General features: G+C 42.6%; 1 protein-coding gene across 2 annotated transcripts in view; it reads left to right on the top strand.

The window, feature by feature from the left end:
* The first annotated feature begins 2,883 nt into the window (after nucleotides 1–2,883).
* LOC110492417 (IQ motif and SEC7 domain-containing protein 1) overlaps nucleotides 2,884–26,428 on the top strand; it is a 248,227-nt gene continuing 224,682 nt past the window's right edge. For both annotated transcript variants that reach the window (XM_021566725.3, XM_021566717.3), the window contains exon 1: nucleotides 2,884–5,247. In XM_021566725.3, the coding sequence (XP_021422400.1) occupies nucleotides 4,988–5,247 (260 nt within the window). In that variant the 5' untranslated portion in view covers nucleotides 2,884–4,987. The remainder of the gene's footprint in view (nucleotides 5,248–26,428) is intronic.

Below are 26,428 nucleotides of genomic sequence, written 5' to 3'. Positions count from 1 at the left end.
ACACATGCATATACTTGCTCCAGTGACTGGGATGCGCATTACAGGTCTTTGATATTTGGCAATGTATTTCACACGCTAGTAAAGAGACGCTCTAAAGACTGAGAAGGGCTTAAACGTTGTGTGGCTGTTTGATTAGAGAGCCAGCTGCTTAGCTCAGGCCTAGGCCAACAGCGGTTCAAGGGGCACAATTTAGAGCCAGGACTAGGCCTGCTTACAAAGAGAGAAAGAGATGAGAGGCCTAGTGTTGTGTGAAGACAGAAACCTCATTGATGGGTTATCCATAGCAACGGAAGATTCTATAACGAGAAAATGGTCAAATATGGCTTCTCTTTGAGAGGACATATTTAGACAGAAATCCACTGCTTTCGTACCAGGGTGATCTTAGTCAAAATGACAATTTATTTTATTACACAATGGTAATTTCATGCAGAATAGGACATGCACTGTTCATACAGGCAGGACTGTAAGGTCAATCATGCATGCTAAACTAAAGTAGCCTAGACAGTCCATTTTTTTCCCCTCGCATTAGTGTGTGACAGTTGTGAAAACCCACCTGCCAACTTGTCTACCAAGGAGATGTCTTGGTTCCTCCCGGCTTGGGTGAAGGGAGAGGAGCGGAAGAGCAGCAGTGACCAGTGTTCCTGACCAGTGACCAGTGTTCCTGATAGTGTTTTCCTCCTGTCAGTACAGTAACCTGAGACCAGGGTTTGTGAAGGAGACCTGACAGGAATAACAAGACTGGCTATCCACTCTTCCTGACTGATCAGGACCAGAGTAAAGATTTCCTATTGACCACCGTGAGGATGATGAGCCAAATGGAAGCCGTTAACCTCTACCCCCCGCGGGATGGTTGAGCTAACGTAGGCTAATATGATTAGCATGAGGTTGTAAGTAACAATAACATTTCCAAGGACATAGACATATCTGATATGGGCAGAAAGCTTAAATTATTGGTAATCTAACTGCACTGTCCAATTTACAGCAGCTATTACACTGAAAGAATACCATGCTAGAGGAGAGTGCACAGTTATGAACTTAAATGTATTAATAAGCCAATTAAGCACATTTGGGCAGTCTGCATACAATATTTTGAACAGAAATGCAATGGTTCCTTGGATTTGTTTCTTCTTTGTATTATCTTTTACCAGATCGAATGTGTTATTTTCTCCTACATTAATTTCACATTTCCAGAAACGTCAGAGTTTCCTTTCAAATGGTATCAAGAATATGCATATTCCTGCTACAGGTTCTGAGCTACAGGCAGTTAGATTTGGTTGTTATTTTAGGCGAGAATTAAAAAAAAGGGTCCAATCCTTTGGAGCCCATTCATCTGGCATGGCTTCTCCAAATCAACACAATCTCAGGTGTAATATACCGTACGATAGCTACGATAGCTACAGTAACTGAGCTATGTGGAAAATGTCACATCTTAATAGTTGAAAGCTATAAATAAAATCTGTCTTCTGTTCCTCTTAAATTGTTACAGCTTTGAATTGTATTGATTTGTGATGAAATACCTGACATACATTACATCATTGAAGAGGCTAGAATTTTAAGAAAGACTGTCCTATAGCCCACCACAGTTCTGCACATGCAATATTCTCTTCACTGGTTTGCCCACAGCCCATTCACATCCATCACACAAGTATGCTGCATGAATTCATTTTCATGAGGAATTGGGCTTTGTAGGGCTGAGGACAGGGTACTGGGCTATTGGATTTCTAGGCATTCTCTGCCAAAACTTTTTCCACATTGCTGGCTAAATGATAGGGTCTCCTTTTCCATCACAGAGTGGACCAATGCTTTGTGAAGCTGAACTAAGAGAATCTCGGAATGGATTTGCCTCAGCTGAAATACTGTAAATCTACAAGGCTGGCACTCCACCACTACCACCAACCAAGGAGGAAGGAAGGAGAGTGCAGAGAGGACCGTAACAATGGCAATGTCTTTCAGACTGCTTTTCATCTTGTGGTTGGTGACTTCTCTCATCTACCACCACTTCTGTGTTGTGTCCGGCAGGGTGACGCACGTTTCACACCGCCCATTACTCCTAGTGCCAGAGAGGTGAGAGGTTGTTTATGGCCAATTAGAAGCAGAGTGACAAACTGGGAAGCAGCAGAGAGCTACATACTCTACTGAAAGGAATACTTGACATTGGTGAATGTTGAAGGCTGCATGCCTGTTTGGGTGGTATGTAATCTGACACTGGGGACAAATGCTGGACCTGAAATGGAAGTCACTGGGGTAACGCATCTGGTGACACACTTCTGGCGGCATGTGCAAGGAAGGACTCCGTACCAGCACCTGATACCAGCTCCTGGTGAATGCTGCGCTGCATGCCCAACTGGATGCTATGTGCCAGAGCCTGGGTTAGCTCAGGCATCAGCAGGCCCGCCAGCTCCCTGGCTCCCCGCCATGGGGATTTGGGAGCTGCAGCAAAAACCCTAATACGCTACATCTGGACTGTATAGTCAGCCTGCTTCTCAGCACAGCCACGGTCTGCTTTTTACAGTGTAACAGCAACGAAGAATACAACATTTTGCTCTTTCATTGACATATTGATCAAATGGAAAGAGTAAGTGTGAAGGGAGATAGGTCTGAACATGGTTGCTGTGTGCATCTCTCTTTCTCTGTCATCTCCCCCTGGCTTTAATAATGCTCCCGTGTGGCGCAGCAGTCTAAGTCACTGCATCACTACAGACACCCTGGTTCGATTCCAGGTTGTATCACAACCGGCCGTGATTGGGAGTCCCTTAGGACGGCACACAATTGGCCCAACATCGTCTGGGTTTGGCCGGTGTAGGCCCATTCCTGTCTCATTCAATGCATAATTTACCCCCAAACTTTTCCAGATGGAAGTGATATGGAGATGGCTTAAGGTAGGTGTCATGGCGGTATAATGGGGGAAAGAGCAGTTCTCATTAAGGGGCAAAAACTTTATGGATTAGACACAGAAGTATCAATGTACGCCAATGATTCAACTTTTCTCGAGTCCTCAATCGTCAACCTTGAAGGGCCTTATTGAGGACCTGGATAATGTCTCCAGTCTCGAGTTTGAGTGATCAAATTCGTAATATATTGTATGAATTGGATTCGTAACATATATGAACTGCACAAAAAAAGAAATCACAGTGAATTGACAATGGAACCCTGTTTACAAGTATCCTCTTTGTTAAATGAAGCCATTCAGAGAGCTGGTTACAATTCCCAATTTCATCCTTCAGGAGAGGCAGAACAAATATGGCAAAACTCTAATGTACTGATAGACAAAAGACAATGTTTCTTAAACTTATTTTATAAAAGGTGTCATGTTTATGAATTACATTGTAAATAAGGTTGGTACAATTATGTCACACAAGCAATTAATAAAATGTGTATGGAGATGTAGGCTCCATACAAAAGTATAATCAACTCATCGTAGCTCTGCCAAAAAATGGAAGATGGGTTTACTCAAGGAATTAATTGGCTTGTCTGCTTCATCATCATTTCATTCTCTCTGGGTGATAGAGATGGTCAATAGGATTTAAAACAGGTTTCAAATGTTTGTTGCCAATATTGCCAATCCTCATATTGGTGTAAGGAAATGTGATACCCTGTTGGGCAAAGAATCTGAATAGACCAACACACCTGTGCAAACACACACAAATAGCTTGATGCCACATGTTTCTAGGGGTAGTACATTCCACTAGTACAGGCTGGCCTCCCATTTGATCAGCCCGGTCTTATAGACTAGACGTAACATAGTAAATGTAAATCTGAGACAATCAAATTAGTAAAATATATTATGTTTAGTATGGTTACTTAATTAAGGCAAAAATGAAAGCAACCCAAACCTGTTCAAATATCATCATGGACAACTTTAGCAACTATAAACTACTTTTTAGCTACTTTGCAACTACTTAGCATGTTAGCTAACCCTTTCCCTTTAAGCTAACTCCTAACCTTAACCTTTGAACCTAACTCTTAACCCCTAGCTTCTAAAGTTAGCCACCTACAGTAGCTAACATTAGCCACACCAATTTGGAATTCATAACATATATGAATTGCAATTCGTAACATATCATACGAAATGGATGATGGCCAGCCACAAATTAATACATACCATACGAAACGTAGCCTACATACTAATACGAAGTTCTGAGACCATGAGTTGATCAACCTTTCACATGAGGAGAGGAACAGACGTCTATGGTGCGTTGCCACGTTTGGGCATTTTGTTACCTATTGGAAATATTATCTCATTGCCTATCTATCAACATTCCTTGCCTATGGCTGAGACACGGTACCCGTTGGAGTTGACACATTTGTATACACAATCCAAGTCAAACATTTCAATAGCTTATCTCTGTCCATTCTGAGCCTCTGATAGGATTTTCAAATGTTCCATTTGGAATAGATTGACACTGACATTGAAGACCAGTAAAAGCTTTGTACTTTGTACTACTACAGATGTACTATTCAACACAAGATCCCATCCCGTGGTTCTAGGCTGCAGGAGCTTTGCACTCCGTAAATGTAGATTCATAAAACTTGAAAACCCCGCCTACTTGACAACCAGCGTCTGTTTACGAAAAGTCACGGGTACAACGTGGACCGGAGGGTGACAACGACACATTCTACATTGGTTGGGAAAACTCTACAGGGGATCCTTGTCAGACAGTCTCGTCTATATGTTTAGAATAAGTTGCCAAACTAAAAGGATATGAAGGATATGATACAGCTCGCTCGACGTCCTTTGAAGGGTTAAAACATGTCTTTCTTTCTAACTGGAGTGGTTTTCGGAGGTTAGTTATGGTGTAGGCTAACCGCCGGAACACGCTTTTCATTGGGCACCATTCGTCACACTTCATTCAACCAGCACCACATGAAAACAATGGCGAGGCGCAAAAAGGCACATCGGGTTGGAATTTAGCTGAACGTAGCCATAGCACAGGTTGAAAACGGACTCCGAGAAAACAGATCGGGGGGCAACCCGAGTCGAAGCAAGATGGAAAGCCCGACCGAAACCCCAACCAGGGCTGCAGAGTATCTGAAGGAGCTTAATAACATAATCGAGACCCAACAGGAGTTACTGGAGAGGCAGAAAAAAAGGATAGAGGAGCTGGAGCATCAAGTGTCCGACTTGTGTTCAGAAAACGCCTGTTTGAAAGACCTGTACCAGCGACATCTGACTACGTGTAGGCTGCTGCAACAGGGCAACAGCCACGGAACGTTAGGTGTCATAAAGGAAAACATCACCCAAGAAAAGTAAGAATTTATTGCTCGCACTGCACAATTGAAAGACATTGTTAGATGTCACAAATAATCCCCCATAGTTTCCTAAATCATTGTCAGGAATCTGCTTTAAAACCCCAGATAAACGCAGATACACACACACCACCAACATAGGCCTACACTGTTCTAGATGTAAAAAGTATCTATAGGCGCATTTGATATATAGCCTAATAGGTAATATCATAGCCTAAAGTAAAGGTTTGCATCAAAACTTATTTTTTCTAACAGACCAGATTGACCACTGCGCACAAGACCGTTTTTATTGTACTACAGTCAAACCAACAGGCTTCTTGAAACGCCACGATATAACTTAACACTAGTATGCCCAACAGTACACAGGAAATTGTAAGCCATAATAGAACTGCCCATCAATAGGCTACAGTCCGCTACCTCCCCGCGGGTCTAAGCGGTTGGACACATTAAGGGTCAGCTTTAGGTACAGTGCGAAGAAAGATAAATGTTGCCATATGGAGCTTGGAATATTATCATTGACCAAATATGGAAACCTTTGCTACTCCAGGTGTATTTCATTCAAGCGCTTGGAAGTTATTGTGCAGAGGAATCCGTTTTTAATGGGGCTCAAAGATTTCATATGAATGGATTATCCTTTAAATCATTCTAGGCTATTCTATTTTTAGTCAGTCTTTTTTTTTTCATTTGACTGCATTTATTCCTTTTGTTCATGACTTGATGGGCTCTGTTTTCATTGAATCTGTTTTGTGGTAACCATGTTATCTATAAAGTAGTGGCCTATTATGTCATCTAATTGAGTAAATCAAGTTTTACTTTGCATTGGTTGGTGAGCATTAAACTCAATAATAGATTTGCAGTATGACTGTCTGAGGGTTATATAATTTGTTTTGTTGTCAATGACTGTTTTTCAATACAAACAACTGTCATAGCTTTCTTCCAACGTTACTACTGTAGCGTATAACTAGAATGGAATGAATTGGAGGAAGTCCAGTGGGCAGTAATCTTTGCTTCCCAGCGATCAGACTGAGACTCCAGGCTTTCAGGTTCACTACTGTCATGGAGTCTTTTGATTCACGTTTGGTAACCTCAGTTGGCTCAGGCCTCTCTCATGCCAGACTAGCTTAGCATCGGTGTGCTAGTCTTTTAAGTGGATTTCATGTGTTGGGCAGGGACAAATCCAGGATATTTAGGGAATGCGCACGGTACAAGCTCTGGGGGAAAGGAGCTGAGCTGGGATAGATCAATTATGCAATTACTTCCATATGTTTCATTTTTATGTAGGAGGAGGGCAGTCTGGGCGGCTCTCGTCTGGGAGGGATTGGAGGTTTAGCCGCTGAGGGCAAGGCAGGGCAGGGTGATGGAGCATATATCTCACTCACATCAGCACTGTGCTTAAAGTCCACTACATGCAGTTACCTCAGTTTCACCAGTCAGCAGGATCTTGAAACCCCCGGTGACCTTTGTCTTGTAGGGAGGGTGTGGTTGTGTCCTGATGAGCTGTGGCAGCCAATCAATATGTATATGGAGGACTCATGGACAGTGTGTATTTGCTGTGGGATCAGCGTGACATATGAGATCAGGACATACTCTACCTTTGACCGTTAGCTAGGGCCTTTAACACTTCTTATGGCTTGAATCCAGCTAACGGGATCGATATGACAACAGCCAGTGAAAGTGCCAAATTCAAAACAACAGAAATCTCCAAATTAAAATTCCTCAAACATAGAAGTATTTTACACCATTTTAAAGATGAACTTGTTGTTAATTCCACCACAGTGTCCGATTTCAAAAAGGCTTTACGCCGAAAGCACACCAAACGGTTGTTAGGTCTGCACCTAGTCACAAAAAAACACAGCCATTTTTCCAGCCATAAAAACCAGAAATAGAGAAAATGAATCACTACCTTTGATGATCTTCATCAGATTACACTCATAGGACTTCATGTTACACAATACATGTATGTTTTGTTCAATAAAGTTCATATTTATATACAAAAATCTCAGTTTACATTGGCGTGTTATGTTTAGTAGTTCCAAAACATCCAGTGAATTTGCAGAGAGCCACATCAATTTACAGAAATAGTCATAATAAACATTGATAAAAGACACAACTATTATGCATGGAATTAGAGATACACTTCTCCTTAATGCAACCGCTGTGTCAGATTTCAAAAAAGCTTTACCGAAAAAGCACACCATGCAATAATCTGAGTACAGCGCTCAGACAGCAAATCAAGCCATACAGATATCCGCCATGTTGTGGAGTCAACAAAGTCAGAAATAGCATTATAAATATTCACTTACCTTTGATCTTCATCAGAATGCACTCCAATGAATCTCAGTTCCACAATAAATGTTTGATTTGTTCGGTAAAGTCCATAATTTATGTCCAAATACCTCCTTTTTGTTTGCGCGTTTAGCCCAGTAATCCAAATGCTCAATGCGCAATCGGTTAGTTCAGATGAAAAGTCAAAAAAGTCATATTACAGTTCATAGAAACATGAAGAACAATGTATATAATTAATCTTTAGGATGTTTTTATCATAAATCTTCAATAATGGTCCAACCGGAGAATACCTTTGTCTACAGAAATGCAATGGAACTCAAGCTAACTCTCACGTGAACGCACATGGTCAGCTCATGCCTCTCTGGTAGACCTCTGACTCAATCCCCTCTCATTCCCCCCCTCCTTCACAGTAGAAGCATCAAACAAGTTTCTAAAGACTGTTGACATCTAGTGGAAGCCGTACGAAGTACAATTTGACCCCATAGACACTGTATATTCGATAGGCAAAGAGTTGAATAACTACAAGCCTCAGATTTCCCACTTCCTGGTTGGATTTCTTTCTCAGGTTTTTGCCTGCCATATGAGTTCTGTTATACTCACAGACATCATTCAAACAGTTTTAGAAACGTCAGAGTGTTTTCTATCAAAATCTACTAATAATATGCATATATTAGCAACTGGGCCTGAGTGCAGGCAGTTTACTCTGGGCACCTTATTCATCCAAGCTACTCAATACTGCCCCCAAGCATAACAAGTTAATAAATATCAACTCCAAAGCCACATGATTCGTCCCCCCACTGTCAGTATCTGAGCACCAGCCTGTTTTGGGTGATAGCGCTGTGTCTGAGAGACAGTAGGCCTGGGCAGTATACCTATTAAAAACTTATACCAGGGTATTTTAAAATACAGACGGTATGATTTGTAATTTCTGGGGTTTGGGACCCCCTAAAGCTCATAGGGGTGCGTGCTACGCCAATGCTTATAAATAAATAAACTATCTAAGATGTGCCAAATCAATTATCTCCAGCTCAGGGCTCCAGCTATGCATTTGGTTAGCTAAATTGCTAGCTAAGTGGCTAGCTTGCAAGATCAAGCTTCTTGATTACAGATGACATAATCAATTCCCTCCTGGATCAAGATCCCTGCCAAGATCCCTGCCTAAATCTGTTTTGAGCAGTACATGATTATTATTATTATTATTACTTATTTTTTACATTTGGAAAGAAATATCGACCCTTGTGTGCACTGCCGGTAATACCGTATACTCTGGTATGGTACATGAACGGTATGAAAATCTGGATACCGCCCAACGTTAGCCTAGTTCTCCAGTACCGTCTCCTATGTGGTGCTGGTTATTTAGCAGTCTGTGCTCTTTCTCTATGATCCTGATGAAATATGACAGAGATTATTAACGTAAAGTGGGTTTTATGGTGGTTACTGAATCCTAATGGCATATAAGTGTGGTGGGCAATTCTAAACCAACAGTATAAAAAGCAGGACTGCCGGAGAACTGTAAATGGAATTTCAGTAGGAGAAATGTGATTTAAATGGTGCGTTTACATGACACTTAAACTGAGACTGATCATTATCACGAGATGTGTGGAAAACAATAAATGTTTGGGACCATATTCTGTCATTTAGGTCTTCTCACGTGCTGCTCTTTGTCCTTGTTTTTAGAATGACTATTGAATATTTTACAGTAGGCTTTTAAAGCAGTGTGGATAGGCCTTCCCTCATTGTCTTCCCTTCAGATGCTAGAGACTCACCAGCCTTTGGTGTCATTGATGAGACCGCATAGTCTAAGTTCTCATTTATTGCTTTTTATGTTGATCTATTCTTAAGTACTTAGCACTTGAAAGTTATTTCTAGCCTACTGTTTTTGCTCAAACGTCCTTAATGATTTCATTTCAGTCTTGGTGATTATTTTTATCACCTAGGGTCTATTTATAGCAAGGGTAGGAATAAAGTAGTCAGTAAGCTGCTGGATATGACATCACTTTTAATGGCACGGACACACTGGTAGCGTTTGCCGGCCGAGAGCACTTAGCAACCAAATGTTTTCAACCTCCCGAGGTTGAAGAGGCGCCATTGCTCCGCTTTCACCACACTGTCTGTGTTGGTGGACCATTTCAGATTTTCAGTGATGTGTACGCAGAGGAACCTGAAGCCTTTCATTTTCTCCACTGCGGTCCCATCGATGTGGATGGGGGCGTGCTCCCTCTGCTGTTTCCTGAAGTCTACAATTAGCTCTTTCCTTTTGTTGACATTGAAGGAGAGGTTATTTTCCTGGCACCACTGTGCCAGGGCCCTCACCACCTCCCTGTAGGCTGTCTCGTCATTGTTGGTAATCAGGCTACTACTGTTGTGTCGTCTGCACCTTGATGATTCAGTTGGAGGCATGTGTGGCCACACAGTCATGGGTGAACAGGGAGTACAGGAAGGGGCTGAGCACACACCCTTGTGGGGCCTCTGTGTTGAGGATCAGCGAAGTAGAGGTGTTGTTTCATTACCCGGGGTCGGCCCGTCAGGAAGTCCAGGACCCAGTTGCACAGGGCGGGGTTCAGACCCAGGGCCCCAAGCTTAATGATGAGTTTGGAGGGCACTATGCTGTTGAAGGCTGAGCTATAGTCAACAAACAGCATTCTTACAAATGTATTCCTCTTGTCCAGGTGGGATCTTGCAGTGTGCAGTGCGATGGTGATTGCATCGTCTGTGGATCTATTGGGGCGGTATGCAAATTTAAGTGGGTCTATGGTATCAGGTAAGGTTGAGTTGATATGATCCTTAACTCGCCTCTCAAAGCACTTCACGATGACATAAGTGAGTGCTACAGGGCACTAGTCATTTAGTTCAGTTACCTTTGCTTTCTTTGATACAGGAAGAATGGTGGGCATCTTGAAGCAAGTGAGAACAGCAGACTTGTATAGGGAAGGATTGATATGTCCGTAAACACTTCAGGCAGCTGGTCTGCGCATGCTTTGAGGATGCGGCTAGGGATGCCGTCTAGGCTGGCAGCCTTGCAAATGTTAACACACTTAAATGTCTTACTCACGTCGGCCACAGAGAACTAGAGCCCACAGAACTTGGGAGTGGACAGGTTCAGTGGCACTGTGTTATCCTCAAAGCCGTTGAAGGTGTTTAGCTTGTCCGGGAGCAAGTAGTCGGTGTCTGCGGCGTGTCTGGTTTTCCCTTTGTAATCCGTGATTGTCTGTTGACCCTGCCACATATGTCTCGTGTCTGAGCCGTTGAATTGCGACTCCACTTTGTCTCTGTACTGACGCTTTGCCTGTTTGATTGCATTACGGAGGGAATAACTACACTGTTTGTATTCATCCATATTCCCAGTCACCTTGCCATGGTGGTTTGCGCTTTCAGTTTAGCGTGAATGCTGCCATCTATCCACGGTTTTTGTTTTGGGTAGGTTTTACTAGTCACAGTGGGAACAACATCCCCTGTACACTTCCTGATGAACTCAGTCACCGTGTCACTGTATACGTCAATGTTATTCTCAGAGTTAACCCGGAACATATCCCAGTCCGCGTGATCAAAACAAACTTGAAGCATGGATTCAAATTGGTCAGGCCAGTGTTGAATAGACCTTAGTACGGGTACTGCCTGTTTTGAGTTTCTGCTATAGAAAGGGAGGAGCAGAATGGAGTCATGATCTGATTTGCGGAAGGGAGGGCGGGGAGGACCTTGTAGCTATCCCGGAAAGGAGAGTAACTATGGTTGAGAGTTTTTGAAGTGCGAGTACTACAGGCAATGTGTTGATAGAACTTTGGTTGCATTTTCCTAAACTTTGCTTTGTTAAAATCCCCAGATCCAATAAATGCAGCCTCAGGATATGTGGTTTCCAGTTTGCACAAAGTCCAGTGTAGTTCCTTGAGGGCCATCGTTGTATCGGCTTGAGAGGGAATATACACAGCTGTGACTATAACTGAAGAGAATTCTCTTTGGAGGTAATACGGTCAGTATTTGATTGAGGTATTCTTGGTTGGGTGAACAAGATGACTTAAGTTCATGAACATTATCACGATCACACCATGAGTATTTAATCATGAAACATACACCACCGCCTTTCTTCTTCCCAGAGAGTTCTTTATTCCTGTCTGCGCAATGTACTGAGAACCCAGCTGGCTGTATGGACAGGGAAAGTATATCCGGAGAGAGCCATGAGTCTGTAAAACAGAGTATGTTACAGTCAATGATGTCTCTCTGGAAGGAGATCCTCGTCTTGGCTTGTCTACTTTATTGTCCTGAGACTGAACATTAGTGAGTAATATACTCTGAAGCGGTGGATGTTGTGCCCATCTCCTGAGTTGGACTAGAAGTCCACTCCAAATACCTCTTCTCCACTGGCTGCGTCTTGGAGAAGCCTTTGGGATAAGATCAATTGCATTGGAGGGTACAAACAAAGGATCCAATTTGGGAAAGTCATATTTCTGGTCGCAATGCTGGTGAGTTACCTCCGCTCTCATATCCAAAAGTTATTTCCGGCACTATGTAATAACACAAACTTTCTGGGCTAATAATGAAAAAGAAATACTGCAATATTGCTTAGGAGCTAGAAGCAGAGCTGCCATGTCTGTCGGTGCCATCTTTAGCCACTTATTTCCCAACCATTTCATTTTCAAATCACAGACCAGTGGAGAGAGCGTCACAGGGACCTCTGATAATGGTCCTTGTGTTGCCAAGTCAACAGATGTCTCCTTAGATATTTCTGCACTACGAGGCGAGGCCTCTGGGCAGGGCTCTGTGTCAGGTTCTGAGAGAGGGAAGAGGGCCACTGCACAGGTATTGGAAATCATTCCTTCAGCCACTAACCCTGCACAGGATCCATAGACCCTATAGCACCACTAAAATGAGCATATAGCCTAACCCCTAGGTTAGGGTGGTCAGGTAGGGCTAGGCAGCGGTTGGTTTGATTTGACCGCCTATATAGGCTTGAAATCCCAAGCTGGTTCCTACTGGAGGAAAGCTGGATCAGGTTAAGTAAAGCTGGCTAAATCTCACTAAAGCCTTCTATCCAGTTCTTTCTTACCCCTACCCCCACCGCAAAGACACACAATCACACACACGAAGACACACACCACACACAATCCTTTCTTAAGAAATAAGGGAAGTGAGGGAGCAGTTAGATAGTTTGAGAGTCAGCTGGAGAGGAGTCAGACAGGGAGAGTGGCTCCTGCTCTTCTTATTGTTTCTTAAACAGTTTGCCTTGTCAGCTCTCTAAGTGTTTGTGCTGACCATATGCAGTTTCCATAATATTCAGCTCTTGTTAAAGAACATACTTCCACTCTGCATCTTCCCAAGACTCTGGGCTCTATTTACAACTGGCGTTAAGACGGTGCTAGTGTCAAACACACGTTAGTTTGCAATTTCGTAATGTAAAAACTGGCGCACTGGCATTTTCCAACCCTAACGCAAGGTTCGGCAATTAACCTGTTTTATATCAGCTCAGATGGGCGGGGTGGAAGTATTTTTAGGTGTATCATTAAAAACATGATCCAAAGTGCTAATTTCAGGAAGCGCTGATAGGGATATTTAAGACCAGCTAAAAGCTGGTTTTAGCAATAATGCAGTTGGTTATGGTATGAACTTTGACACCGGAAACGCATCCTAAATCTTAATCGCCAAAGCATTATTAAAATATAAAGTTTGAGAGGAGATAAACAGTGAGACTCTTCCTAGAGCTGGCCGCCCAGCCAAATTGAATGATTCACGGAGAAGGGCCTTGGTCAGGGAGGTGACCAAGAACCCGATGGTCGCTCTGATAGAGCTCCAGAGTTCCTCTGTGGAGATGGGAGAAACGTCCAGATGGATAACCATCTCTGCAGCCCTTCACCAATCAGGCCTTTATGGTAGAGTGGTTAGACGGAAGCCACTCCTCAGCAAAAGACACTTGACAACCCGCTTGGAATTTGCCAAAGGCACCTAAAGGACTCTCAGACCAAGAAACAAGATTATCTCGTCTGATGAAAGCCAGATTAAACTCTTTGGCCTGAATGCCAAATGTCACTTCTGGAGAGAACCTGGCACCATCTCTATGGTGAAGCATGGTGGTTGCAGCATCATGCTGTTGGGATGTTTTTCAGCAGTAGGGACTGGGAGACTAGTCAGGGTTGAGGGAAAAATGAACAGAGCTAAGTACAGAGAGATCCTTGATGAAAACCTGCTCCAGAGCACTCAGGACCTCAGACTGGGGAGAAGGTTCACCTTCCAACAGGACAGGGACCAGAAGCCCACAGCCAAGACAACGCAGGTGTGGCTTCGGGACAAGTCTCTGAATGTCCTTGAGAGGCCAAGCCAGAGCCCAGACTTGAACTCGATTGAACGTCTCTGGAGAGACCTGAAAATAAAACAATTGAGGCTGTAATTGCTGCCAAAGGTGCTTTAACAACGTCCTGATTAAAGGGTCTGAATACTTTTGTAAATGTTATATTTCAGTTGTTTTTTTTAATACATTTGCAAAAATTTCTGCTTTGTCATTATGGTGTATTGTGTGTAAATTGCTTGTATTCTGTTTCATAAAGTATGTTCATAATTCAAACCCTCCTTTTAGGCCTATTAAAACAAATGCTTGTTCAATAGCAATGCATGTCTTTATTATACTACCGATTTTTATGATATCATTACATTTGACATTTATTGATTGTTTACAAAAATACTGATTGTCTGTTTTTTGTCAAACATTTTTTTACAACCAAACTTAGAATGATTCACCTTCCTGGTTTTAGGGTGACAACGTCCGTCTTGCAATGCAACTTCTGGAGAGGTGTGTATGCGATCTGATCTGTAAAATGGTTCCGATTATGTTCATAAAACATATGGTGAATTGTTTTATTGCCTATGTGAATTGATTGCCCCCCATCTATCTTCAGAGCTCGTGCTGCTAGGTGACCTGAACTGGGACATGCTTAACACCTCAGCCATCCTACAATCTAAGCTTGATGCCCTCAATCTCACACAAATTATCAATGAACCCACCAGGTACAACCCCAAATCCATAAACATGGGCACGCTCATAGATATCATCCTAACCAACTTTCCCTCCAAATACACCTCGGCTGTTTTCAACCAAGATCTCAGCGATCGCTGCCTCATTGCCTGCATCCGTAATGGGTCTGCGGTCAAACGACCACCACTAATCACTGTCAAACGCTCCCTAAAACACTTCAGTGAGCAGGCCTTTCTAATCGACCTGGCCCGGGTATCCTGGAAGGATATTGACCTCTTCCTGTAGGTAAAGGATGCCTGGTTATTCTTTAAAAGTGCCTTCCTCACCATCTTAAATAAGCATGAATTTAGAACCAGGAACAGATATAGCTCTTGGTTCTCTCCAGACCTGACTGCCCTCCACCAGCACAAAAACATCCTGTGGCATTCTGCATTAGCATCGAATAGCCCCCGCGATATGTAACTTTTCAGGGAAGTTAGGAACAAAAATGCACAGGCAGTTAGGAAAGCTAAGGCTAGCTTTTTCAAGCAGAAATTTGCATCCTGTAGCACAAACTCAAAAAAGTTCTGGGACACTGTAAAGTCCATGGAGAATAAGAGCACCTCCTCCCAGCCTCCCAGAGGCTAGGAAACACCGTCACCACCAATAAATCCACTATAATTGAGAATTTCAATAAGCATTTTTCTACGGCTGGCCATGCTTTCCACCTGGCTACCCCTACCCCAATCAACAGCCCTCCACCTCCCACAGCAACTCGCCCAAGCCTCCCCCATTTCTCCTTCACCCAAATCCAGATAGCTGATGTTCTGAAAGAGCTGCAAAATCTGGTCCCCTACAAATCAGCCGGGCTAGACAATCTGGACCCTCTCTTTCTAAAATTACCTGCCGAAATTGTTGCAACCCCTATTACTAGCCTGTTCAAACTCTCTTTCGTATCATCTGAGATTCCTATAAATTGGAAATCTGCCGCGGTCATCCCCCTCTTCAAAGGGGGAGACATTCTAGACCCAGACTGCTACAGACCTATATCTATCCTACCCTGCCTTTCTAAGGACTTCGAAAGCCAAGTTAACAAACAGATTTACCGGCCTCCCGGGTGGCGCAGTGGTTAAGGGCTGTGCCATCAGAGACTCTGGGTTCGCGCCCAGGCTCTGTCGTAACCGGCCGCGACCGGGACATCCGTGGGGTGACGCACAATTGGCCTAGCGTCGCCCGGGTTAGGGAGGGGTTGGCCGGGAGGGATATCTTTGTCTCATCGCGCACCAGCGACTCCTGTGGGGGCCGGGCGCAGTGCGCGCTAACCAAGGTTGCTAGGTGCACGGTGTTTCCTCCGACACATTGGTGCGTCTGGCTTCCGGGTTGGATGCGCGCTGTGTAAAGAAGCAGTGCGGCTTGGTTGGGTTGTGTATCGGAGGACGCATGACTTTCAACCTTCGTCTCTCCCGAGCCCGTACGGGAGTTGTAGCGACGATACCACGAAATTGAGGAGAAAAAGGGGTAAAATTCACACAAAAACAAAACAAAAAAAAAAGATTACCGACCATTTCGAATCCCACTGTACCTTCTCAGCTATGCAATCTGGTTTCCGAGATGGTCACGGGTGCACCTCAGCCACGCTCAAGGTCCTAAACGATATCGTAACCGCCATCGATAAGAAACAATACTGTGCAGCCGTGTTCATTGACCTGGCCAAGGCTTTCGACTCTGTCAATCACCACCTCCTCATTGGCAGACTCGATAGCCTTGGTTTCTCAAATGATTCTCTCGCCGGGTTCCCCAACTACTTCTCTGATAGAGTTCAGTGTGTCAAATCGGAGGGCCTGTTGTCCGGACCAACATCAATGATGTTGCTCTTGTTGCTGGTAATTCTCTGATCCACCTCTACGCAGACGACACCATTCTGTATACCTCTGGCCCTTCTTTGGACACTGTGTTAACTAACCTCCAGACGAGCTTCAATGCCATAACTCTCCTTCCGTGGCCTTCAACTGTTCTTAAATGCATGTAAAACTAAATGCATGCTCTTCAACCGATTGCTGTCTGCACCTGCCCGCCCATCCATCACTATTCGGGACGGTTCTGACTTAGGTATTTGTAGTTGTCCACATATTCTATGTGTCTGGCTAGACTGTAAACTCTCCTTCCAAACTCACAAGCATCTCCAATCCAAAATGAAATCTAGAATCGGCATCCTATTTTGCAACAATGCATCCTTCACTCATGCTGCCAAATATACCCTTGTAAAACTGACCATCCCTACCGATCGACTTAAGTGATGTCATTTACAAAATAGCCTCCAACACTATACTCAGCAAATTGGATGTAGTCTATCACAGTGCCATCCGTTTTGTCACCAAAGCCCAATATACTACCCACCACTGCGACCTGTACGCTCTCGTTGGCTGGCCCTCGCTTTATACTCGTCGCCAAACTCACTGGCTCCAGGTCATCTACAAGTGTCTTCTAAGTAAAGCCCCACCTTATATCAGCACCCACCCGTAGCACACGCTCCAGCAGGTATATCTCACTGGTCACCCCCAAAGCCAATTCTTCCTTTGGCCGCCTTTCCTTCCAGTTCTCTGCTGCCCATGACTGGAACGAATTGCAAAAATCACTGAAGCTGGAGAACCATATCTCCTTCACTATCTTTAAGCACCAGTTGTCAGAGCAGCTCACAGATCACTGCACCTGTACATAGCCCATCTGTAAATAGCCCATTTAACTACCTCATCCCCATACTGTATCCATCATACTCATCCCCATATTTATTTATTTATCTTGCTACTTTGCACCCCAATATCTCTACTTGCACATTCATCTTCTGCACAATTCATCTTCTGCACATCCACCATTCCAGTGTTTAATTGCTATATTGTAATTACTTAGCCACCATGGCCTATATATTGCCTTACCTCTATTATCTCACCTCATTTGCACATGCTGTATATAGACTTTTCTACTGTATTATTGACTGTATGTTTGTTTATTCCATGTGTAACTCTGTGTTGTTGTATGTGTCATACTGCTATGCTTTATCTTGGCCAGGTCGCAGTTGTAAATGAGAACTTGTTCTTTACTGGCCTACCTGGTTAAATAAAGGTGAAATAAAAAATAAATAGGCCAATTTGGGAGCAGTAAAACTCTGAGTGGAAATTCTCCCGTTCAATTTATATTCGATCTTTGTCCAGATACTGTGAAAAGTTTGGATGTGCGTAAAACCCTCCATTGTCTGCATTGTTTTAATATTCTGTGCCCATGGGGAGAAATTATGGTGCATGTAAGTGTGACATAGCCTGTTTAAAACAAGTTGTTTTGTTTAAAATTTGATTTAGAATTATTTGTTCTCTTTTTTTTTTAGGCATTATGAATCATTAATTTAGTCTTGCTTATTGGCAATATTTTGCATGTCCATGCTCAGCCATAATGCAATTTACACTAGGCCTAGCCCCTATATCAGTGTGAATGCTGTGGAAGCCATGCAATTACTTTGAACAATGTGGACTGCAAATGGGTTCAAGTTAAGGTATTTAGCATAGATAGGTATACATTTCATTTTTTCGTTTCTGTAGGCCATTTAACAAACTACAACGGACTAAGATTGGAATTGATTCCAAGGCAATACATAAAATACCGTAAATACACAACTTGATACAACCACGTACTTCCCCATTGGAACACGTTCTGATTGGCCAGTGAGGGACCAAGCATCAACACAACCAACTTTTTCATCAATTCATCAAAACCAAGGTTTGTTCAAATAGATCCATCTGAAAGAGAGGCAGACAAACGTACAGTACATCATTCAATTGTTAAGTAATTGTACGTCAGGTCAGGAGGTACAGTAAGTAAACAGGAAAGAAGGATAAGCTTTAGCCTCATTGTCGTACAGTACAGCACGTCGTAGTGTAATCCTGTGTAACCTGAATACCAAAACACAGACTGGCACAAACAGTCACCAGTACTTACTTATTCAGGCTAGCTCTCCAAACTTCACAAATCTTCAGTCATACAAAGTAAAAAGTAACCTAACAGGTAAGGTTCTGTCCTTGAGCAGAATGGGTATGTGTAGCGTGGTATTTGCTGTGGCCTGGTCCAGTCTTCTTATTGCATGATGGATTAGAAGGCTTCAGGAGGTTTAATCAGAGTGGCTCCTCTCTGATCCCAACCGGTCCTCTGGGGCTTGGGAGGAATGGTGTTTGCAAGCACTTTCATTTCTTATCTCGCCAGATGCATCTGTAAACTCTCATTTTGCATTCTAGCCCAGTTCCCAGCACCGAATGGCCAACATGCTGTAAACAATATTTGGGATGCTGACCCGATCTTCGAAGAGAAAGTTTCTCAAACCTCAAGATGTCAAAGAAGTGATGTTACCAAAAATATTAATATATGTATAGGTATTTGAGGAAGTAAAACTCTGTTTACAACTTAATCAAACAAGGTCCTTGGTTTAAAGACACCCACTGAGTGATCTGCAACAAAGCACTTGGATAATTAAGTAATGTTATGCACAAGACAGTTGGATTTCCTTGACCGCTTTTGAAATGGAGCATAAACATAACCATGGGCCATTGCACAGCCCACTGTGGTCTGCCTTACTTAGTCCTATGTTTACGTTTTTTAAATGACACACTATGCCCGATTATAAAGCACTACTTTTGATCAGAAGTGAACTATATAGTGAATAGTGTGTGTAAAGGACTTGTCTATGAGCGAGAGGCTGGGGCAGTGTTAAACAAGGTTTGTATGTGCGACACCAACAGAAATGCTCCAGCAGGACCCAGGGGTGGCCTTGTCAGGCTGCCATTTGAATGCAGGATGAAACGGGGCCTAGAGTAAACAAACATGAAAAGCATTCTTGCCTGATGAAATATTGATAGACAGTGACAAATCATGTGCAGCTCCAAACCTCTCCTCAGTAGTAATCGAGCTCAGGTGAACATTAGCCAGAGCTGATGGAGGGGCTGAGAGCGAACAAGGCCTGTCTGTTGTTGGTGCTGTAGCATTACATACAGTAAGTAAAGGATCTGTGCCAGAACAGGCTTGTTCTATGACATTGACTTGGTTGTAAGAAATGACATATCCGACCGTACTATGGAGATGGATTGATAATAGGGTCCAAGTTTTCCCACAGGATTTTTGAAAATGTTCCATGGTTTTCTAGTTTCTACTGAAATGAAATATGTCCTCTACAAGGTAGATTGATAGGGTCTATCACACGGTTAATAATAATCATGTTTTTTTAACAAATTAATCTGGGCTTGAGTAATCAACAAATCAGGAGGTTATGTGTTTAGATATAGAAGTTGGAAATGACTGCGTTTATCCACAGCTTTCTCTGAATTAAAAAAACAAATGTTGGTTGATCAATTCAATCTACAGTGGGGAAAAAAAGTATTTAGTCAGCCACCAATTGTGCAAGTTCTCCCACTTAAAAAGATGAGAGACCTGTAATGTTCATCATAGGTACACTTTAACTATGACAGACAAAATGAGAAAAAAAATCCAGAAAATCACATTGTAGGATTTTTAATGAATTTATTTGCAAATTATGGTGGAAAATAAGTATTTGGTCAATAACAAAAGTTTATCTCAATACATTGTTATATACCCTTTGTTGGCAATGACAGAAGTCAAACGTTTTCTGTAAGTCTTCACGAGGTTTTCACACACTGTTGCTGGTATTTTGGCCCATTCCTCCATGCAGATCTCCTCTAGAGCAGTGATGTTTTGGGGCTGTTGCTGGGCTTGAGATCTGGAGACTGGCTAGACCACTCCAGGACCTTGAAATGCTTCTTACGAAGCCACTCCTTCGTTGCCAGGGCGGTGTGTTTGGGATCATTGTCATGCTGAAAGACCCAGCCACGTTTCATCTTCAATGCCCTTGCTGATGGAAGGAGGTTTTCACTCAAAATCTCACGATACATGGCCCCATTCATTCTTTCCTTTACACGGATCAGTCGTCCTGGTCCCTTTGCAGAAAAACAGCCCCAAAGCATGATGTTTCCACCCCCATGCTTCACAGTACGTATGGTGTTCTTTGGATGCAACTCAGCATTCTTTGTCCTCCAAACACGACGAGTTGAGTTTTTACCAAAAAGTTATATTTTGGTTTCATCTGACCATATGACATTCTCCCAATCTTCTTCTGGATCATCCAAATGCTCTCTAGCAAACTTCAGACGGGCCTGGACATGTACTGGCTTAAGCAGGTGGACACGTCTGGCACTGCAGGATTTGAGTCCCTGGCGGCGTAGTGTGTTACTGATGGTAGGCTTTGTTACTTTGGTCCCAGCTCTCTGCAGGTCATCCACTAGGTCCCCCCGTGTGGTTGATGGATTTTTGCTCACTGTTCTTGTGATAATTTTGACCCCACGGGGTGAGATCTTACGTGGAGCCCCAGATCGAGGGAGATTATCAGTGGTTTTGTATGTCTTCCATTTCCTAATAATTGCTCCCACAGTTGATTTCTTCAAACCAAGCTGCTTACCTATTGCAGATTCAGTCTTCCCAGCCTGGTGCAGGTCTACAATTTTGTTTCTGGTGTCCTTTGACAGCTCTTTGGTCTTGGCCATAGTGGGGAGTGTGACTGTTTTGAGGTTGTGGACAGGTGTCTTTTATACTGATAACAAGTTCAAACAGGTGCCATTAATACAGGTAACGAATGGAGGACAGAGGAGTCTCTTAAAGAAGAAGTTACAGGTCTGTGAGAGCCAGAAATATTGCTTGTTTGTAGGTGACCAAATACTTATTTTCCACCATAATTTGCAAATAAATTCATAAAAATTCCTACAATGTGATTTTCTGGATTTTTTTTCTCATTTTGTCTGTCATAGTTGAAGTGTACCTATGATGAACATTACAGGTCTCTCATCTTTTTAAGTGGGAGAACTTGCACAATTGGTGGCTGACTAAATACTTTTTTGCCCCACTGTATGAAGTCACCGTTGGCCTTGTGGTGAAATCCCTGAGTGGTTTTGTTCCTCTCCGGCAACTGATTTAGGAATGATGCATGTATCTTTGTAGTGATTGAGTGTATTTATACACCATCCAAAGTGTAATTAGTAACTTCACCAGGCTCAAAGGGATATTCAATGTCTGCTTCTTCTTCTTTTTTTTACCATCTTCCAAACGGTGCCCTTCTTTGCAAGTTGAGTCCATAATAATTATGTGACTTAAACAACATTTTTACTCCTGAAGTAAACATTTCTAGGAACATGATTCTACTTTGACATCATGGGTTATTGTGTGTAGGCCAGTGAAACATCTCAATTTAATACATTTTAAATTCAGGCTGTAACACAACAAAATATGGAAAAAGTCAAGGGATGCGAATACTTTCTGAAGGCACTGTATAGTTTACTCGATAGTGTTTTTTTTGTTTTTTAATTAAAATTATTTTTACAAGCAGAACGGCACAGTTGGGAGTTGAAGCTAAATTTCCAAAAGTTCTATGTGGTCAAAACCATTCGTTTTTTATGGCATGTGTAACCAAATCTGCATTGTATTCATTAGGTATGAATTAGATGATAATTTTCAAAGATGCATTATGAAGCATTACAAGATCAAAACAATTTTTCGACAAAATGACAATTATGACAATAGCCTTGGCCGTTTGCATGACAATTAATCGTTACCCAAAATGTCTTAATCGTCACAGCCCTACGCTAGATCCACATCCGATGCGATTTGTGCGAGCCTTAAGTGATCTTTAAATCATCTAAACAGGCCAGCCAAGTAAACAACCCACAGAGGTGTTTATGCAGGTGATAAACAGGTCAGAGGAATTTGCACAATGAATTGCCATTTGAAATGTCCTTATTTAGGTTGTTAATTTTCACCAAAAGCTTTTCTACAAAGAATTGTAAACGCAGTCAATTTTCATTTAACACTGTATATATCCCCTTCTTTATTCTTGGGGTCATTTACTGTAATGAATTTACTGTAATTAGCTGCGACTCGGTTTGTTTTCCAGCTATCTTTAGCCATAGCCCTCTGAAAAACAGCTACTGTAACCTGAAGATTGGGAGGTTCATAAACAGTTTGCCCACTCAAACCCTCCCCCCTGGCCAGTGTTATCATTTGTTTGGGGACCCCTCAGCAGGAAATGACATGATAGAGAAAGCTACTTCTTGTGGCTGCCGGTGTACACTCATTCACCTGGCATTCTGCTGATCAATCAGTGTGCCAGCCAGGCCAAATATACGGGCGCCTGAACGTCTCAGGTGAAAACCCTTAATGAAATACCCCCGCTAAATTAATGTCTACGCAGGGATGATTTACATTCAGACTCGCATATAAATCTTTGGCAATGGCCGAAGACAATTTGTGGCTGGGGCTCACACACAAACACAGATTCCCCCAGAGCAGCCTTCATCCTTTAATAAAGTGCAGTTCTACAAACACTCTAAAAATCACCACGCCCTAACATCTCTTAGTGGCCCGAGTCGTGCTGCTGGAGGGAGGCCAGGCTGCGCTGACCTCTGCTCCCTCCAATCAGGGCTATTAAGATGGCCTTAATGTTTGGCTTGTGTCCTTTGATGTAGCTGGGGGCCACCCCCCGTGAGGATGGCTAATGATGGCTTTAATGAGATCTCTAAGCTCTATCTGATGGTGGGGTGGCCTTTATCAGAACCCGAGGGGGGTGGGACGGTGGTGGTGGTGGGAGGGAGGGACAACTTACTACTGTGGGGCCCGAGTCTTGTCTAGCCAGCAGCTTCCCTTTTTAATTTGACTTTGAATAGAGAGGTGGGCTGGAAATGTCCTGTTCTTCATTCCCTGTGACATTTGATAACACCATTTTTGAATTCCACTGCAGGGATAGATGCGTGGTGTATAATGCAACTTCATTTCAGGCATCTATTTCAAAGACCATTGAGCTCACAATTGTAATCTCTCGCACATACACTTGTCTGATAGAATCACAATGGAAGCAGGTCTGAGAGCTGGTCCTTAGACCTCCTTCTTCCTCATGTATTCTGGCTGCGTTCTGTGTGAAAATGAAATGCCTCTCCAGCCTCCGTCCTCTCCTGGCTCTGCTGACTGACAGATATACCGTTCATAATATGATTAGCTTGATTCTCATTATGGAGGGCTTAATAATGTACAATTTAATTAGACTATAATGAAGATAGGGATGTGTTCCCTCGTCGCTGCTCAGCTATTGGCACTCTGAATGGTGATTCTCAAACTTCCACCCTGAGAAAACATTTTTCTCCATTGATCAGGTCCACAACGGTATGAGTATCACACCATTACCAGATATGGTTGTTTTTATTGCTTTGTGTTTCTCTCAATAATAATAATAATAACAACGAGCTAACAAAGACATGGGGGACACCAAGAAAGCACATAAGACTCATGTCAACACTCTACTACTCCGGGGTGCCTTGGCATGAAGTCCTACAGAGAGCTTTACTTTACTTGCTACTATCAACTTCTACATCAGTCCATGATTGTTGACAGATGTACAAATGGTTGGCATTTCTGCTGCTGACAAATAGGTTTCTGTAAAATCCTTTGATCCTATGTCTGGCAGAGCGAGAATTCATCATCTGAATGTTATTTGTAGCTCTATTTGTCTTTCATTTCCTTCCAAACCATTACCCATCTCCTAGCTCTCACAAGCTGATGCAGCTGATTCCTAAAGCTTTATGTAATACTTGTAGAATGCTGTTTGAACTGTTGTCGCTCATGTTGTTGCCAAGTGATAATGTGGTGTGTGTTTCTGTGTGGCTCTTGGCTGTGGAGGTGAAGTCTGATTCAACAACAGCTAAACACAGCCTCAGGAACCCTAAGTTCAAATCAAATCCAACTTTATTTGTCATCTGCGCTGAATGTGTAGACCTTACCGTGAAATGCTTACTGACAAGCTCATAACCAACAGTGCAGTTCAAGAAAGAGTTAAGAAAATATTTACCTAATAAACTAAAGTCAAAAATAATGAAAAGTAACACAATAAAATAACAACAATGAGGCTATATACAGTGAGTTCCGGGTACCGAGTCAATGTGCAGGGGTACAGGTTAGTCGAGGTAATTTGTACATGTACGTAGGGGTGAAGTGACTATGCTTAGATAATAAACAGCGAATAGCAGCAGTATACAAAACAAATGGAGGGGGGGTCAATGTAAATAATCCGGTGGCCATTTGATTAATTGTTCAGCAGTCTTATGGCTTGGGGGTAGAACCTTGGCCTCCGGTACCGCAGAGAAAACAGTCTATGACTTGGGTGACTGGAGTCTCTGACAATTTTTGGGGAGTTTCCTCTGACACCGCCTAGTATATCCTTTTTGGGATAGGGGGCAGCATTTTCACTTTTGGATGAAGAGCGTGCCCAGAGTGAACTTCCCCCTACTCTGTCCCAGATGCTAATATATGCATAGTATCATTAGTATTGGATAGAAAACACTCTGAAGTTTCTAAAACTGTTTGAAGGATGTCTGTGAGTATAACATAACTCATATGGCAGGCGAAAACCTGAGAAAAATCCAACCAGGAACTGGGACATCTGAGGTTTGTAGTTTTTCAAAGCTTGGCCTACCGAATGCACATTGAGATATGGATAAAGTTGCACTTTCTACAGCTTCCACTAGATGTCAACCGTCTTTAGAAACTTGAATGAGCATTCTACTATAAAGGAGGGGCTCATGAGACCTCTGGCAGAGTGCCTAGGTCTCATGACGCGTGCTCCCGACAGAGCGCGCGTTCCAGTGCTTTTCTTCAGACAAAGGAATTCTCCGGTTGGAACATTATTGATGTTTTATGTTAAAAACATCCTAAAGATTGATTCCTTTCACCGTTTGACATGTTTCTAAAGGACTGTAACGGAACTTTTCGAGTTTTTGCCTGAACGAAGTGCCTGCGCCTCATGAAGATGGATTACTGGGCTGAACACGCTAACAACAAGTGGCTATTTGGACATAAATGATGGACTTTATGGAACAAATCAGTCATTTATTGTTGAACTGGGATTCCTGGGAGTGCTTTCTGATGAAGATCATCAAAGGTAAGTGAATATTTATGGTGTTATTTCTAACTTTGTTGACTCCAAAATGGCGGATATTCCTCTGGCTGTTTTGGGTTCTGAGCGCCGTTCTCAGATTATGCTTTTTCCGTAAAGTTATTTTGAAATCTGACATAGCGGTTGCATTAAGGAGAAGTCTATCTTTAATTCTGTGAATAACAATTGTATCTTTTATCAATGTTTATTATGAGTATTTCTGCAAAATGGGATCAAAACATTACTGCACGTAACGCGCCAATGTAAACTGAGATATTTGGATATAAATATGCACATTATCGAACATGTATTGTGTAACATGATGTCCTATGAGTGTCATCTGATGAAGATCATCAAAGGTTAGTGATTAATTTTATCTATATTTCTGCTTTTTGTGACTCCTATCTTTGGCTGGAAAAAATGGCTTTTTGTTTTTTGGACTTGGCTCTGACCTAACATAATCATATGTTGTGCTTTCGCTGTAAAGAATTTTTGAAATTGGACAGGATGGGTAGATTAACAAGATGTTTATCTTTCATTTGCTGTATTGGACTTGTTAATGTGTGAAAGTTACATATTTCAAAAAATATTTTTGAATTTCGCGCGCTGTCTTTTCAGCAGAATGTTGTAGAAAGGATATAGGTCCTGGATGGCAGGAAGCTTGGCCCCAGTGAGCACTACCCTCTGTAACGCCTTACAGTCAGATGCCGAGCAGTTACCATACCAGGCGGTGATGCAACCTGTCAGGAGGCTCTCGATGGTGCAGCTGTAGAACTTTTTGAGTATCTGGGGACCCATGCCAAATATTTTCAGTCTCGTGAGGGGGAAAGGTGTTGTCGTGCCCTCTTCACGACTGTCTTGATGTGTCACCCTTTGTCATTGTCAGATGAGGTCTCAAAGAAGACTAGAAATTGTCTGGAATCCTGACTAGTAAATAT

Source organism: Oncorhynchus mykiss, chromosome 16, assembly GCF_057628025.1.
Source record: "Oncorhynchus mykiss isolate SJ-2025 chromosome 16, ASM5762802v1, whole genome shotgun sequence".
NCBI lineage: Eukaryota > Metazoa > Chordata > Actinopteri > Salmoniformes > Salmonidae > Oncorhynchus > Oncorhynchus mykiss.
The sequence above is the reverse complement of the archived record's forward strand: the minus strand, read 5'-3'. Positions and strand labels throughout refer to the sequence as shown.